Source organism: Odontesthes bonariensis, chromosome 20, assembly GCF_027942865.1.
Source record: "Odontesthes bonariensis isolate fOdoBon6 chromosome 20, fOdoBon6.hap1, whole genome shotgun sequence".
Lineage (NCBI taxonomy): Eukaryota > Metazoa > Chordata > Actinopteri > Atheriniformes > Atherinopsidae > Odontesthes > Odontesthes bonariensis.
The window spans coordinates 4,860,184-4,878,315 of NC_134525.1; the positions used below are offsets into that span (position 1 = coordinate 4,860,184).

The 18,132-nt window shown below is 40.2% G+C and overlaps 1 protein-coding gene across 1 annotated transcript; it reads right to left on the bottom strand.

Annotated features, from left to right (window-relative positions):
• Window positions 1–1,643: 1,643 nt before the first annotated feature.
• Window positions 1,644–17,055, bottom strand: tnfsf10 (TNF superfamily member 10). The gene is made up of 6 exons (XM_075452197.1): window positions 16,833–17,055; window positions 15,914–16,039; window positions 12,744–12,789; window positions 12,495–12,611; window positions 8,641–8,888; window positions 1,644–5,077 (listed from the first exon to the last, which is right to left on the bottom strand). The coding sequence occupies exons 1-6, from the start codon at window positions 16,938–16,940 to the stop codon at window positions 4,868–4,870; spliced, it is 855 nt and encodes a 284-aa protein (XP_075308312.1). The 5' UTR covers window positions 16,941–17,055; the 3' UTR covers window positions 1,644–4,867.
• Window positions 17,056–18,132: the final 1,077 nt, after the last annotated feature.

Sequence of the window (18,132 nt, forward strand, 5' to 3'; positions counted from 1 at the left end):
GTCATTATTTTATCAGCTGGGCTGCAATGTGGGAGGTGGCCACTAGAGTGCAGTAGAGGGCTTGATATTTGATATTTAAAAAGCACCAGCAGGGGGCAGAGGACACTTTTTAAATGTTTTTTTTTAAACTACAGTACCTTTTTGTTTTTTGTAGGCTTCTTGTAAATTAGACACAAAAGTATTATTCATCTGCTTAACACCATATTAAACATACAAAAAGGAATAATGATTAATGAAACTGTTGTAATTCATGGCTCTTTCTTTTTCAGATAAAGTAGAGGACACGGTTACAGGATGAGTAATTCTTCACCAATGATAAACAAATTCCTCTTCGGTCAGGTTCCATTTTTCTCGTGCAACAGCTGACAGATCAGTTTTGCAGGATGGAGCCTCCTCACGGACCCTCTTTTGTTTCAGTTTCCACCATAAATTTGAACTGATTGGGATGGAGACTGTTTGCTGGCCGTGTCATTGAGTTCTCTTTGCCTGAAGAAAAGTTTGAATGCTCTTTGGTCTGCGGTGAGGGGCGTAATCATCCTGAAAGATTACCTCAGCGTCAACAAAAGTGTCCAAGGTTTCAGGGTCCACCTGTTCATTTCCTGTAGAGGTAATTAATGGCTGCCATCTCCCCTGGTCTTTTATCTGACATCAACCTCACATCATCAGTGATGGTGGAAATGTGCTTTCTTTTCTTCAGGCAGTCGTCTTTATGCTTCACTGGACCAAACTACAGTTCCAGCATCACCTCCTGGTCCAACACAGATCGGAGATCCATTTTTGAATATCACTTTCTTCTCTTTAGGTGTTAATGATGGTTTATGTTTGGCTTTTCTGGATTGAAATCCCCTTTCCTTCAGCTGGTTTCAGACTGTTGGGTCACAAACACTAAATCCTGTTTGTGTCCATTTGTTGCACATTTTTCTATTTTTATACATCATATTTTTAGATATTTGACCTGTATGTGTCCCTTTGTAGTTGCTCCGGACTTTAGACACAGCTGACTGGCAACAACCAGCATCTTTTGCCACACTCTGAGATGAATTTCCTTCTTAAAAAGGCTTTTATAACCCTCTCCATTGTTTCCACCAACAACCTCTCTTGTTGGGGCCATGTTTCCGGTCAATTAATAAGCTGGTGCAACACTCCTTTTTAACTGCAGACTCGTTTGCATATTTACACTTAAAACTACCAAGTGATTCCATAATTTTCTTTGCTCGATCTGAAAAAAGGTCTGTTTTACAAAGCCAGAATGTGCAGCTGTTTAAAAAAGTAGTTTTATGTCCTATGTTTTCATTTCTTTATCTTCCTACAAAACATAATCACTGGGATTACATTTAGTTTTTTCATGGGTTTTATTGTTAGCCTGATTGAAAAGACAGACTTTATTGTGGTTTATATGTTGCTTAAAGCCAAATTTCTCATTTTGTTTGAAATTTATTTCTTTGAAATAGATTTCAGACACCAAAATGAATCATAAAGGCCAGATGAAAAACTGATACAAATATCTCTCTGTTTCAACATTGATTTGTTTTTCATAGTTATAGAGAAATCCAAGGCTCTATAACTGTACCCAATCTTAGTTTCCCTTGGTTTCCTTAAACATCTCACTGCAGGCACAACACATAATAAAGTATAAACATGTCTTAAAGAAAGTTTGCAAGAGACTGAATTTTAATGGAGAAACTTAAATAACTGTAACGACTGCAATATTAGAGCACGTTCTCAAAAAAGAAAACATTAAATCGCTGATTGCAGGTATGTCAGAGTTCATTTCAGTGTTCAGGGTTTCAGTGTCAATGGAGATCAATTATTGGCTCGAACAATGGACTTTATTTCAGGAAAAATACACGTTTACCTTCATAGAGGTAAGAAACATTGCATCATATTGTTAACAAAGAAGAAGCTGCTCTCACAGCTGCTGCCAAACACTGAAATATATATTCAGCTGCTTCTTTTACAGTGTCTTTATTTTGCACATTTAAACAATCAAACGCATTTTATTTACATTCACATTCAGCTGTTTTCTGTCTTGACAAACGATTCAATGTCTCAAAGGTTTAAACAACCTGATTTGTGTGCAGTTGTGTCTTTTTGATGCTACTCAGATGCTCCAGCAAACCAAGAGGACTCACTGCAGGAGGACGTCACCTGTTTCTTAGGTAAAAACTCAAAATTACATCACCTAGACTTTAAACCGTCACATTCTTTTAACACCATGTTTGGCCCTGGGATAAAAAAAAACAAAACATAACCACTTTAAAAAAAAAAAGGTATAATGAATTAAAGAGACACAGTGATGCAAATGTTGAATTTATGTCATTTTGGAGAAAAAAATAGCAGATTTATCTTCCATACCCATTGGAACTGTAGGAGAGTGTGACGAACTTAATGCTCGACTTTAAGGTTCCAAGCAGAAGTTTTTATGACCACCAATAGATTTGGCATGGGGCTTTCAGCAGCATCATCAGCTGATGGAGTTTGCTTGTGTTGATTTTGTGTTCATGGATCTATTATCATGTCACTTTAATGTGTCGCGGGGCTGAAAACTCCTTTGGTAGTGCTGTTTACTTCCAGATAATTGCACATGCTAAACAAGCAGGCCAGGAGGGCAGCCACCCCCTCGACAAAAGCCCTGATTGGTCAACTCTGGTGGTCTGATTAGACACCACCAACTGTTCTGCATCATCCACCTTTCAAAATTATTTTTCAGAACATAAACTCTAAAATTCCAATAGATTACCTAGAAAACTACCTTTTTTTGGTCATTGATGGGCCACATGCTGGTGTAGGTTATTTAGGAGGAAGACGGATCTGAAGACATCTCATAGGATTTCATGGGTACATTCAAGCTCAGTCAGTTTCAATCACTGATACAACTTAACATAAGAAATCTATATAGATAATAATTTTGTCTTATCCCCTGGGGCATCATCTGTGGTTCCTGCAACAGTTCATCTCACCATATGGACGACACCAGAGCTCCTAAGACAAGAAAACGTATTTCTGCTGTGTGGATGCAGAGGTTAATAACTGTTTTTCCAAGTTTGCAAGTCCCATCTGCAGTTAATCTAACATAACATGAATATCGACCGTTAGGGAGCATTGAATGAAGCGCTTGGACGAGGGCTGCAGTGGACGAGCCAACATGCTGGAAGACTGACGGCAGAGGGAGAGACTGCAGTGCTGCCGCCAACAAAAACACACCACTTGAATGCTGCAGTGTTTTAAATTTTACTGCAAAACACACAAAGTAAGAGACAAAGTTAATCTTCCAATACGACTGTCAACAAATGCAGCAAGTCTCTTTACTGTAAATCGCCTTTTTTAAGCCCAGGCTTCCATCGTGTTGAGAGAAAATTTAGGGCAGAGGAGAGTTCAAAAAGAGCTCCAGACTCTAAATTTGCTTATTGAAAAAATAAAACACACACCAAATATATATAAGAATATGTACATCTTTAAACACATCCCGACGTTTGCGTGAGTGGAATGATATCATGACTGCAGAACTTTTAACAGTGCAATTTGTGTTGTCTGAATTTGGAGACTCCGGTACAGTCATTTCCTCCAGGTAGCTGAGATTAGCACATGAGCCCGAAACGACTAAACAGCACCCCCTTGTAGATAATAACTGTGCAGCAACCAACTGATTCGTGAGTTTAATGCTCCATTTTAAACTATATTTATGTTCATGAATAACGCTTCTACTAACATAACTAACTCTCAGTTGCTTTTTCCAAACAAAAAAATAGCAAATAAAGGAAAGCAACAGTGTGTAACAATTACTGACACCTACTGGTCAAGTTGGAGATAGCAACCATCTCAAATTGCTTCTATAACATATTTCTCAGGGTCTTATTCAGGGAAGAGAAAAGCCAAATTTATTCTTGTTTTCTGCCTTTGCCACTTATTGTTTTTGCTTCTTTGCGGAGGCTGATTTATGCAGCATGGCCTGTTTTTACATTACATAAAAGTATATTCCCTTTCTCAAATGTGTGCCCTCAATTTTCACTTGCAGACGCCGATTACTCTCACGTATTTTCCCCCCATCATCCTCTGAACAGTACTCTTCTTCTATGTGCATTTTACGATTGTACGTATTTCAAAGGGCGGAAGAAGGCGAGGACTGTTCTCCTGGTTAGGACCCACAGGACAAACGGGTAAGAAAGGTTTATTCTACCGTAATTAAACCTTAGAATGAACCATTCTACACTACACTAAGCAAAGCGGTTTCGCACTGATTGAAGCATAATTCTTAATGATACAATTTGCCCAAAGATTTTCATCATTGCTCCACGCTGTAACTTCAAACAAACTCCATCTTATCTGAAAACCTGTGGACAAAAACAACTTGCAAACAGTAAGAAAATGCGTGTTTGTAATGAACAGGCCACAATCTGGCGACATTTACACAAAATGTGAACTTGGAATATATTTCTGCCTGACTCTGCACCAGCTGTACCTTATATGAGTTTTGTAGTAAGAACTGCTAAAAGTTGTATCAGCACTCAAAGAATTTGGGATATGAGGAAAGTCTCTTTAAGACAGGTGGTTTGGAAATTAGTTTTAAAATTCCTAGATGATATCCTAAACTTTATTTAGTGAGTCCATACTCACTCAAATACAAGCTTGTGGAGTTTGATTAGCTCTTTAAAATGTTCCCTTTTCATCCACAGAACCAGTGTTGCCAAAGTTCTTGAGTTTATAATGATTTAAAGAAAGAGAAAACCAAGGACACACGTTCCCATCAAGTCTAGCAGTTTGTTGCTTTACCAAGCAGACGCATTCCTCAAAAAGAATTCAAATGCCGTCGTGCCTCTGGGAGATTTCCTCAGACCGACCTCTTATCCCGAGTCCTGCGTGCCATCCTCTAACTGATGAGAAACGCCCCGAAGAAGCTGCTCATCTCGTTCATGTCCACAGCAGAGGCGTTGGTCACAGTCACAAACAGGCGGTCGCCGGTGCTGAGCGGGAACAGCCCTCCCTGGTGGGCGGAGTGGAGAGAGTAATCTGAACCCCGGGACCAGCAGGAGGTCCGGCTCGTCTTCATCAGCAGGATGGGGACTGTGTAGGAGCTCACCTAGAGAGAGGAGGGAAGGTGAAAGTTTGAAAAACCCAAGAGCTACATCTCAGACTCCACAGGCCTCAGTTAGCATGTTAAATGTTAAAGTTCATGACAGCACAGTTAGAAAAAGACTGAACAAGTATGGCTTGTTTGGAAGGGCTGCAGGAGAAAGCCTCTTCTCTCTAAAAAGAACATGGCAGCAGAGCTAAAGTTACATCTGAACAAACCACAAAACTTCTGGAACAATGGGCCTCATGCAAGAAGCGTTCGTACGCACAGATTTGTTCTTAAATCGTCCGTAGGAGTGATTTAAGAGAATTTGCGCATTCACCAATCTTTTCGTATTTTACGTTTTCTTTCAGGTACGAACAGAATTTACGAGTGATCCAGACCTGTCGTAGGAGTTTCGTAAAATAGTCCGCTGTTATTCAAATCAAGTTTGCTTGACTAATGGATTTTATATTTAATTACTTTGAAGCAAAAACATAAATAAATATATACATTATACCCCATAATGATGCTGACATTATTCTGTTTGACTTAAATTATGCACTAATTGAAGGTTAATTTGAATCTGTAACGGGAAGCGCAGCGGCTGACTTGCTACTTTTGGATGCCTTAGTGCGTCAGGCTCTTGGAAGAGACCGTGTGGAGACAGACGAGACGAATGGCTGACATCGCGATTTAGATTCCCAAAGACTGTGCTACTGCAAATATGCAGCTTTCTAGAGCCACAACTCCAGAGAAAAACACGCCGATCAAACCCAATTCCACCACACGTCCAGGTCCTCACCACCCTTGGATTTTTGGCCACTGGAACCTTTCAGAGGGAGATTGGATCTCCCACTACCTGAACCAGCCCAGGCAGACCAGAAGGTGTGGTGCCAGAAGACCCCCCTCATGGACCACCCCATCAAAGTGCCATCATGATGAGGCAACAACTGCACGGCTTTAGTTGCAGTCATCGATCGCCTGCCCATGGCGAGACGTTTTTTTTTAAGCCATTTTCATGTCAAACCATTTATTTTTTTTATTTCGGTGACATTGCGAACTACAGGTGACAATAAACAGCACTCGTAATTGCTTCCCATTTCTTCGCTTTAGCAGGTCCCGTAATTCCACTGCTGATGCTGCTAAAAATGACAGATTTTCCTTTTTGGATCTCTGAAAGCAGAACTTGAGTCTCAGAGCCCCTAAAGTTGTTCTTTTTGCGCCTTGATGTCATTCTCATGACTCAACACTCAACACTTCCTGGCACAGGAGCGAGGAAGCACAGCCTTATATGGTATTATTTTGGGCATGGAGTATGCAAATCTACTATCCTCGTGCACGTGAACTTAGATACGCACAGGTGGGATTCATCATTTACGCAGGTCGTTTACACACTTTTTCCGAAGTTAAGAGCGTTTGTTGAATCTGACGTGGCGTGTTCGTACGAGACCTTCATACGAAAAAAGTGAGAGAAATTTAGAATAAAAATACGAAAATGTTCTTGCATGAGGCCCAATGTCCTTTGGACAGATGAGACCATTATTACTTCAAGTTATTGCTGCTGAAGTGGTTTGACTAGCTGTTGGATTTAGTTATAACAATTACACAGTGTAATAGTTCATGTGTTGTTGTTCATCTGAGATTACCTCATTTTAACACTTGATGAGAATCAGACCATTCGTTTTAAAAACCCCGATACATAAAATCTTAGGCTACGTGCCCACGACAACGCTCTGAAGCATAAACGCAGATGTCCGTTTTTTTCCTCCACAATTTATCTGCGTTCTCACGAGCGTCTTGGGGTGGATATCTGTCTACCCATGGGAACAGGGAAAACGTATAAAACTCGCAGTTTGCCGATGTAGTATGCACGCCCCGGACGTAGGTGGCAGTAGCAACAATACCTTTGGTATTGTTATATGAGTTATATTGTTATATATTAATAAATATGAGAAATGCCTGTTTTGTGGCTACTTCCTCCGCGTCAGTTGGAAGAAAATGGTGAAGCGCGGCGGCAACAACAGTACGCCTTCAAACTTTGTTTTTGACAGATGATGAGGTCCAGTTGCTCCTGAACACGACACTGAACTACAAAGCCAGGAAGGCAGTGGATAATGTGGATTGGGAGAGTGTCCAAAATAAATATAGTGAGATATGTGAGTCGTTCATGGAGAACTACCCACTTAACGTGTGCAAGAAACGCACTTCTGTGTTTTGAACTGTTCCTACGGCGACGACAGGTTGGATCGTTTTCAAGATCTCCACTCTGGAGGGCGTTTGCGTTTTCTCCGTTTTGAACTCCTAAAAACGCCGTCGCCGTGTGCAAGATAGGCACATCTGTTGAAATGTTCTGCGTTTATCTGTCGTTACCGTTGTCGTGGGCACGTAGCCTTAAAGCTGAAAGAAGGTGTACTTTTTCCACATTTCTGTGCGGCTCTACAGTTTACATGCTCATCTTATTCTCTCAGCTCACAGAATAGTTACAGAAATAGAAAACAAAATAAGTAACAGGTTGGAGCAGGTTATGAGTTCAGTGAAAGCGCTCGTGGTTAAAGGAGTCATCCATCTGGCACTGAAAACCCACAAAAACCAACCCCTTTTTGACAGATCCAGCTGTCCTGTAGCTGATTGATCAGAAACACAGTTGGATGGTGAGCTGGTACCTTACATGGCCAAAAATATCTCCAAGAACTAGTTTCTAATGAATCAAAACATTCTCAGTGAATGATTTTGCCTTCCTCAGTCTTGTGCTCCAAGAGTTAACCTCTTGGGAGACGATATAAATTTCCCCAACATCTGTCTCAATTATGACCCCAGCGGTGGAAAACAAACAAAAAAAAAACACAAACCAGAACCCACACATGTGGGGAGTCTGTGTGGCTGACTTAAATCATCTGGGGGCCTTTTTAAGCAGCAGCCCACGTTCTCTCTGTGATATCTGGCCACTTTAACTAGTAGTTGCAGCGGGACTTCACTACTCACATTTAAACTTTTACAATTTGTCATAAAACTGGTTGTTTTATAAAGTTGTAAAGCCTACACAAAAGAGATCATTAACACCAGCACTTAAGAAACACTAACATTTTTATGGCCAAAAGTTTCCTTACCCATTTCCCTGATCTAACTCACCTTATTTGCATCTTTTGTCGATGTTTATCTGGCAAAAACATTTGAATAACAGGGACCCATATAAAATCATGCTGACTACACTATTCATTTTTCAATTGTAATAGCTTTTGGACTTCTTAGTGGCAGCACACGCTCACTGTCTGGCTTTGCCTTAGTCATTCGATTTAACCAGTCAGACTCAAAGCCCACCCCCATCCATCACGCAGTCGTGTGAATCATCGGCCTGCTGTGCTCTGTGCAACAGAAACTAAGGCGCTACAAACAGATTTGCAGACATAATGCGGTCAAAACATTCTAGATTTTCGTAAACGTTTGTTCAAATGACTCACAACAGCGTTTGAGTCAAGGACTCAACACAGTGTCAGCTGACAGGTTACAGTCAGGTCAAAGCAGAGCATTTTAAAACAGCAGCATATGGTGATGATACAGAGAAACGGAGCTGGAAAAGGGTGCCTCACCTTTTTGTAAACGTATTGCAGTAGGGGTTGCCCCCTGTCCTCTGCCCCCTCGCCCTCCTCACCCTCCTCCTCCTCCGGGGAGTGGGTGTGTCTGAAATAGGTCTGGGCGTAGATGTAGTAGAGGCCTGGCTGTGACACCACCAGTTCCCCGTCCACCAGCTGGACACCGTGGAGAAATGCCAGCCCCTTCTGCCCTTCCCACCAGGAGATCTTCTGACCTTTAACTTGTTGCCCAGCAGAGATTGGAGCTAAAACAAACAAACACATTCAGAGTAACCCAAGGCTTTGTTTTCTAACGGCACTGCAAGATGCCAAGTTCGACGCCTCCAGCAAACCACCTGTTTCACATGTTACATAATCATCCGGTCATGACCACCTTTTATTACTTTCTTAACCCTCCTGTTGTCTTGCGGGTCAAAAGTGACCCACTACCATGTTTAGCTGTAGAACAAATACCTTAAACTATCTTTTTCCACCTTGAAATTTTGTGACTTTTCCTAAAGGGACCCAATCATTAGAAAAAGTCATACTTTATTTTTGTTTATGTTTCCATGTGGGCTGTACACCACTAGGGGACAAAGATTGTCTTATGGGTCATTTTTGACCCGTGAATTATAAAAACATTTAAACACCAGAAAAAAGTTCAGTTTTTTTCCCTTTCAATATAATTAATTCAGAAGTAATTACTTCACATTTATATAATAGCAATAATAAACCTTTATCATGTAAAAGAAAACTGAGAAAACAAGAAAACTGTTGGTCCAACTGACAGTTGGTTTGTGGTAAAAAAAAAAAAAAAAAAGTGTAATCCTGAAAACTGGTGATTATCTTTTTGTATTGCGTAACAAAAAATACATGATAAAAGATGTATTGAATTGAGTTGAATAGATAAATAACAGGTGGTTTCATCATACAAAATAGATTTTGGATTTAAAATTCAATTAACTCATTGGCTGCCAGCCATTTTCAGTTCAGAGCCACCCATACTGCCAAGTGTTTTTCAGTATTTTGACTGATTTTCCAAGACCCACAGAAAAGTGTGTCTTATGACTATGTACACACCGAAATTACCAAAAGAAAGAGTAGACTCTCTTCTTTGATCAGGAAAAAAAAGTTTGTTTCTACCATTTTCAGTCTTTTAGTGATAGACAGTAGAACATAGGTTGGTTTCACCAAAAAATTGAGAAAACAAGCTCTTTTTTTTTTTGTGCATAGTGGCACTGCTGCCACCTAGCGGGTAATTTTGCCAGTATATTCTCTGTTTAGTGTTTACAAGCCTAAGATTTAGTGACGAACTCCGCTAGATTGTCCCCCAGCCCGCTCCGTAAAAAACGCAATTGACGTCTTTGGCAGTGAACATTTTTTTTTTAAATTGACGTCTATAGACGTCAATGGCACCGAAAGAGTTAAGTTGCTTTATTTTGAGGCTTTGGTATGGCGGGTCATTTTTGACCAGTAGGAAAAGGGGAGTAAACACAATGATAAGACCTCACAAAGGGTTAATTATGCCTCACGCCAGCCAAACTACACCAGCTTTTGGGCTAGAGGGAAAATCATCGTCCATTCTAATTACCGATAAACTGAAACCAACCCGATGGTGTAGGCGACCTCCTGCAGCTGTGCAAATAATGTTAAATATCAGCTGGTGTCCTTGTAAAAGAGAGTCAGTTTTAACCCAAAATAGGACTTTTTTTCTAATCCAAACCATGTAGGTTTGTAGCTTAATTAGAACCAAATATCTATTGAAAGGCAGAAAACAACAACAACAACAACTGGTTCCACCCAAGACTTTGAACACCAGTCTCTGAGGCTCCTCTGCCTTCAAATCTGCACTCTGTCTCTGGTCTTATTGGTGACAAAAACTCTCTGAGCTTTTGAAGAGGTGGAGAGGGGGGCCCCTACTTCTGTAGACTTTAAGATCATCATGACAAAATACATTTGCCACAATGATGACTTAACAGAATTGTAACACGTTTGGGTGTCTGACAAGCTTCTGAAGATATTTTTTATTCAAAATCCGCAAAAGTTGTATATTGATGAAGGTTTTAGAGCCAAAGTGGCAAATTCAGGCTTTAGAGATGAAACTGACTTGTTGGTTACTTCACATAGACTTCCTGGGACTCATATCATACCCCATTTTCCACCAAAGCAACTTTTGACCAGTCAGTTATGAGACAATGAGTCAAAATTAGGGCTTGTAAAGAGGTTGGCATTCAAATTTAATTTATTCTATGTAATTAATCACAAATCAAATCACAAATGTATTCTATTTCTTGATTAAATTTCTTCAAAATGATAAAACCATTGACAGAGGCCGCTGGATCATTCATAATTAGTTTCAGGTTCCAGAATAACTTATCCAAATGTTGTTTATTGTGTTCAGTGGTCTGATTTGATTGTCCAAACAATAAAATCAAACTAGCAGCCAGGCTATGTGACAAGCTTCACTGAAGACACACTGAGACAGTTAGAGGCTGCAGTTTCTAGAAAAGATCACTTAAACAGTACTTGATTGCATGCTGCACCTAGAACAGTTAGATGATTGACTGGAATTTGACATGGTTTTGATCGAGTGGTGCAGATCATTCCATCAAAGAATGTTTGGCCGCAACATGACCGAAATCTGCAGCTTTCTTTGGAACACATTTGGTCCTCACTGACAGTGTTGACTCAGGGTGAGTGTGGCCGTCTAAATTCATCCATATACCCATCACACATGGTCCAAGCTTTGACCTTATACTTGTCATACCCCATATTCAAAGCCAGGTTATGACATCTGGGCCTCATCTGGCCAATACAACACAAGCCATAACCCACGCCTGAGCCACATAACACTGGCCAGTGCCGTAACTGTGCGTTAAGCGTGAAAAGTAGCCCAGATTAGTCCCAAATGTGTCTATCATCTCTGTCACATCAACAGGAATAACATTGTTGGTCTGAGATGTGTCTCCCACTGGCATGAGAGGAAAGAGTAGCTAAAGAGCAAGTTCTTCGTCTGGATTTGCATGATGGTCGGCAAACAACGCTCTGGCAAATACAGCTGACACCGAACATAAATCATGTTGTACCGCAGCAAACCACAAGGTTTTCAGTCAGTGGTGAGAGGATCGTGGGACTTTTAATGTTTCAGTTCTGTCGTTGATTTAGCAATGTTTTGACGACTAAGGCAGCTGTTTTCATTTATGAATGTGTGGTAATGTTTTCCGTGTCAGTATAGCTGAGGATAGTGTTTTAGTTTGGTGATAAGACACCTTATGATAAAGATTGTTGTTGCTCGTAGTGACTCCAGAGAGCCAGTGGGTGTTAGGAAAGCTGGTATTTAGTTAATAAAGCTGATAATCTAAGTTTTTATTGCTGTAACATGCATAAAGTACTGTTCAAAATAAAGTTTGTTGCAAAGCCACCTCGTTTTCTGTAACTAAAACCAAACAGAAAGTCAATTTTTAAGGTATCAAATGGATCTTGTGTTAACATGTTAAAAGATGAACTGTGGCAGCAGTAGTTAAAACGTATCAAACACATGAAACTGGATCAAATTTTAGGTGTCCACACTAATTAGTGGCTAAAATTCTAGTGTTTGCAATCTGCAGTTTTACCACTAGATGTCACTACATTCTATACTATGAACCTTTAAAAATGTGTGACATGGCATTTTTTCTGATTTATTCAACTTATTTAATAACACGTCATTTTCTAACTCGTGGGATAATAAAGGTTACTCTATTGTATTCTAACTTAGAACGTGGCCTTTAACTTGCCAAAACCAATCCAAATGCATCTCTCACAATAAACATGCATTTTTATTGATTTCCCCCTTTTTTAAAAATCATAATCTGGTTCAGTTTTGGACCCACCTCCTTCCTCTTGCTCCAGTTTGAGCACGAAGCTGCCCGTGACATGAGCTGCGACTTTTGGGCGAGCTGAAGCCCTATCCTCCATCACAAGTGAGGGCAGAACCCGAGATACTTCATCTAAGGTGAGGAAAAACGGACGAAAAATAACTTTAAAAACAATTAACACCAATCACAAATTGCAATATCTTTTTATTATCATTATTTAGTGGGTTCTAGGTCAATTTGTATGCAGTGCTTAAGTTTTCTCACCTCTCACTGCTGATGAAATCTGCCTTTGGTAACGCTGAGAGAGAGACTGCAGGTGGAAAAGTTGCAGATGATTATTAAGAAATACACAAATAGGCGTTTGATGCTTTGCTGGTTACAGCAGTCCCGTGACACAGCCATACCTCAACAAACACAAGTGAAGTTTCCCACAAACTTTTTCCTTTTAACACGTTAAAGTTAGAATATAACTGAAAGTGGCTCCAGTCCAAAACAAGAGAAACATAAGAAGGGATGCTCAATTAACCATGCCAGAGAGTTTCAGTGTCAGTCTTTATCTGCAGGAGAGAGCAATCGGCTCATTCCAGAGCCCTGCCAGCCGCCTGTTATTTGACTTTGACCCTGAAAATGTGCTGACATCAGGACAAGGAAGATTACTCCAGAGAATAAAAAGAAGCCTTCATGTTCAGACTGGTAACAGATCTTTTCCTGGAAATCGACTCCTCTCCCTGTTCCTTGTGTTTTACGTTCCTTTACCCATTTAAATTGGCAACTTTGGCCAAATTGATGAAAAGTTCTTTCTCTGTAAATCTGCTGTCAGTTAAGAAATGCAAGACAGATTAGGGGAAAAAAAAAGAGAGGTACTTTCAAAGACTCTGAAGGCAAAAACAAGTTGTCTTTTAAAAGATAAAAATGTTTGTTCCCTAAGATGACATGACAGCGATTGCAAAACATTTATGTAAGAAGGAGATAAGTTTCACTTCAGTGTTCAGCGGATGCCAACAAAACAAAACAGGACATGAACTGAATTTACCTACATTAAGTTAGTCAAAAGCTTCCTGGAGTGACTCAGACTGTAATTCTCACATCTGCATGAACAGAGATGAAAATACCTGCAGGATATTGTAGTTGTGAAACCAAAACATTGAGTTCCAGAAACTTAACATAAGTGTTGAAAGTGAGATGGTTTTCTATTTTAATGCAAAAATATTCGCTCAGCTTAAATGTGATGGAAGCAACATGTCTCATAAACATCTGGAACTGAGGAGCCCAGCTGCTGGACCTTTGGGAGAGGACTGTTGTCCCATTCTTGTCTGATAGAGGATTCCAGCTGCTCAGCAGTCCTGGGTCTTCTTTGTTGTATTTTAGATGTCTTCAGGTGGTGAAACATCTGGACTGCAGGCAGGTCAGCAAGGCCTTCCCTGAAGAAGACGGTGTCTGGATGGCATCATATGTTGCTCTTAAACCTGTATATACCTTTCAGCATTGATGGAGCCTTTCCAGATTATTTATAGTATATTTTTAATGATATTATGGTCTGTAGATGATGGAATATTCAAAGTCTGAGGATCAATTTTCTGGAATTCCTCCACAATTTGTAGACACAGTTGTTTGCAGATTGTTGAACCTCTGTTCATCTTCTTTACTTCTGAGAGACTCTGTCTCCCTAAGATGCTCTTTTTCTACCCAACCATGTTACTGACCTGTTGCCAGTTAACCTAATTAGTTGCAACATGTTCCTCCAGCTGTTTCTTTTTAGTAACGCTTACTTTTTTCAGCCTTTTGTTGCCCCTTCCCAACTTTTTTGAGACGTGTTGCTGCCAGAAAATTCAAGATGAGGATATATTTGTAATGAAACAATAAAATGGCATACTTTCAACATTTGATATGTGCTATTGTGAATTCTTCTTATTTACATTTTACACAGCATCCCAACTTCTTTGCAATTGTGAAAAATTCTATCTTTCAGAACAGGATTCTTAATTCATAACCTCCGTTTCAGATAATTTACTAATCATCTGCAGCTCATTAACAGTGAATGTTTCTTCAGCTGAGAAACTCTTTGAACAACACTCACTTATGGAAAGAAAACTACAGTCCCAATCATCCAAATGTTTATGGTATGATTGAATTTCTCCCTCATGTTTAGCCACTGAATGCTTAAAAAAACATATTTCTGGATATTTTTAGCAAAGCTGGCAGGATTCCTCTCGTTACTGTTAGACAATCAACTACTGAAACATCTCAACCTCTGTCAAATGGATTCTTCCCACATATCAGACTCTGGTCCTCTGACACATTTGCAGTTTTGAGTGAAATATTTATCAAATGGATTTTAGGACATAATTTAAACAATAAAATTTAATCCAGCAGCATATTATTTCCAAGTAAATCCTACTGTTTTGGTTTACAACTAAACAGCTGCCAAGTTACTGAAAACAGCTTAGATTTGCACACAAACTAATATGATGAACATGAAATAAACAATTTTGACTTTGCTGCCGGTTCTGTTTTATTGATGTGAACCAAACAGATAAAGGAAATGTCTGGAAAAAGTCACAAGGTTTAAAAATAGGGTTTCACATGCATCATATGGTAAAACATTTAAACAAAATTTTTGGCCAAAATGACCCAGCTTCATATTTATCTTTGAACTAAATTTCATCAACCAGCTGAGTGGGAAAAATAGCCAACTTGAGGTATTAAAGAGAGCAGCAAATGCAGAGGAAGAAGAAAATCTGAAGAGGAACATGCACAAATAGCAAGTAAAAGAAAATATGAATTTGGACAAATTATGTGTGTGTGTGTTTCAGAGCGGGGCAGGTGAATGCATTCCTGTGCTGATTAGACCACAGCGGATCACATCTCCAGCTATGAAGGAGCTCATTGTATGTCTGCGACAGAGATTTGGATCATTTCAGCTTTTTTTCCCCCACAGGAAGCCACCAAAAATTATGATAATAATAAAGATGACTTCACTGCCCTGTCTTTTAGTGTAAAAGATGAGGTTGGCATTATTCTAGATTCAAGATTCTTTTTAATCTCCTATTTTCTTAATAAAGAAGATGAAAATGTTATCACAGAGGGAAAAACTCCCACATGTAAAAAGAAAAAAAAAGTCTGGTTACATCATATCACTGAAATAGAAAGAATAACAAAAAGCTCCTTCAGCGTTTTTTTTGTCTTCAAAATTTAAGTGGGTGGGAAGGTTTGATAAAGAGCAGATCAGGGGAAAAAAAATAAGTTTTGAAACCTCAGCAGTTTGCCAAAATATCAGTCGTTAATTCCCATGAAAAACATAAATAAATGCTGAAATGAACAGCTCACTTTGTGCTGCAGGGTTGTGAGGTCATACTGGATAATACAAAGCGAGGCTTAAAAGTGTGTTTTGTCAAAGGAAATGAATGCGTGTCTCCACGTGTGTGATTTCAAACCTTCTCAATGAGCAGGTGAAGCTGCTGTGTGACCTGCCAACACGGATCTCCTCGCACAGCCGTGATGCTCTGCAGGTCAGAGCCCATGAGACATGAAACGCTGCTCCTGGCGAACGTCTCCTTCATCTGTGGCGGTGAAAATATTAGTTAGACCATCTAACTTTTCAACTCACTGACCGAGCTATTACCTTCTGTTTCCTTTTGTTTGTCAGTACAAATTATTAAGAGGAAGAGCACAACTGATGTTTACTTCGAAATGCTCTTTTGTTAACTTGTGGTATATCTTAAACAAGATTTAAACTTCCAAACCCGAGTCAACAATCTTTCTTGGCACGTGTCCCTTTTCTTTGCTTTTCATCCACTTAGATTTCGTTTCCCGTACAATGTTGCTGTATTTTATTTGGTTAATGATTAATTGCTGTAAACACAGCCTGAGAGTTTCACTGGACTGAATAAGCAAACGACACCCACACACACACAGCTCTGCAGAAACTCTGCCTGGTAATCACAGCTAATCATAAAATAGCTGCAGTCCACCTCTGCTGCGCCTGACCTCTTTATTTCCTCCTCCTCCTCTCTGTTCCTGCTTTTGCTCAAAGAAAAACCCGTGAAACTGGATTATTTCAATGTGAAAGTTGTGCGCGTGGCCCGTGCTTGCATGTGCAAAAGAAAAAAAGAGATTACAAGAGTACAATTTGTGCTCTGGAGCGCAACTGCAGAACCAGAGTGCTCAAACTAATTAAAAGCACTTCTCTTGCACCTCTCTAGCAAGTGTCAACACACACTGCAACTTGGTATTAATGACGGATTAATGGCCGCATCAACAAGCCGCACAGTTTTGCGCCCACCTCGCGGTGCGCAACGCCTGCCGCTGCGTAAAAATCCTCCGTGCGTCTCCGCATCTTTACTTTTTCCTTACCGAGTTGAGAGCTGTACTGAAGTGCAGCACGGTAATGGTGACGACCACGGTCTGCAGCAGAACCGCCACCAACAGCAAGACCCCAAGCTTCGGACCGGAGCCCGTCATAACGACAGACCGCCGTCCGGTACCCGACCAGCGCCGTCCCGACCCGTTCCCAAACTTCCAGAACAAGAACAATGGCTGAGGGCTGACTTCTTAACTTTCACCCTCCCCGTCCCAGCGAGCAGGAGAAGGTGGAGGAGGCGGAGGAGGCGGGTCCGAAGAACAAGAGCTTTTCACTCTTTGAATTTCTCCTGGAGAGATTGTTTCATTTCTGCTCTGAGAAAACACAGATAGCTTTCAATAGTTCATTGTGAACGCTCATATCTTCGCTGCAGATCTCTGATCCAAGGTTCACAGTTAGAAAAACACCTTTTACACGACCTGAGTTTGGAATAAAGGCACGTAGAATACTTTATCATTATGTTATGGAGTTGAAACAACAACAACAAAAACTTACATCACATCTTAGAGTTGTCTTGATCCTCCCCTCATTTCTTTATATTTTCTTCCAAGCAGCCAGACTTTCTTCTAATCTTTTAGAATGGTTTTAGCAATAGTTTTCCAGTCTTTCTGAAAGTATTTAAAAGTTTTTCTTTGGTCTTTGGCTGCTTTTTCACAAATTTTCAGTCCAGTCCTTGTACCTTTTTTGTTTATTAAGCCACTTAACTCTGACCTATGAATCATTCGAGCATAAAAAAGGCTCCTAACTCAAGGGATGAACCAGTGTTGTGTCGACACAGAACAGACAACTTAGCAAAGAAACTGTTTTAAATTGGATCTTTAGGCACTTTGTTACTAGCAGCCTGTCACAGAGACACATCATTTGTTTCATCTATGAAAAACAGCAAAGATAACACAGTGTGACAGACAGAAAACAGGATTTCTGCAGCAACAAGGTGATTCCCAAAGAGCTGTTAGCTGGAAACTTGGCATATCTCAGCATGGTGTGCAGTGTGTCCTTAAAACATTTGAGGAAACTGGACAAGTGGAGGACAGAAGAAGAAGTGTCAGGCCTAAAGAACTATCTACAGCAGATGAACAGGATCTGAAAGTGATGTCCTTAAGAAAGAGGAAAGCATCCAGCAAAGACCTGACACAGGAGCTGAGAGATGCATCTGGACCTTCAGCTGATCCATCTGCTGTTGGCCCAAGCCTCATCAGAAATGGGCTCCATGGAAGGGTGGCCCGGAGCTCAACATTACTGAAGCACTGTGGGATCATGTTGGCAGAGAACGGAACAAAAGGCAGCCCACAT

Coding starts and splice junctions, on each gene's coding strand:
- tnfsf10 (XM_075452197.1), bottom strand. CDS start 16,940: ATGACGGGCTCCGGTCCGAAGCTTGGGGTCTTGCTGTTGGTGGCGGTT. Junction 12,612..12,743: donor GATTTCATCAGCAGTGAGAG/GTGAGAAAACTT, acceptor TCCTCACCTTAG/ATGAAGTATCTCGGGTTCTG. Junction 5,078..8,640: donor TGCAATACGTTTACAAAAAG/GTGAGGCACCCT, acceptor TCCTCTCTCTAG/GTGAGCTCCTACACAGTCCC.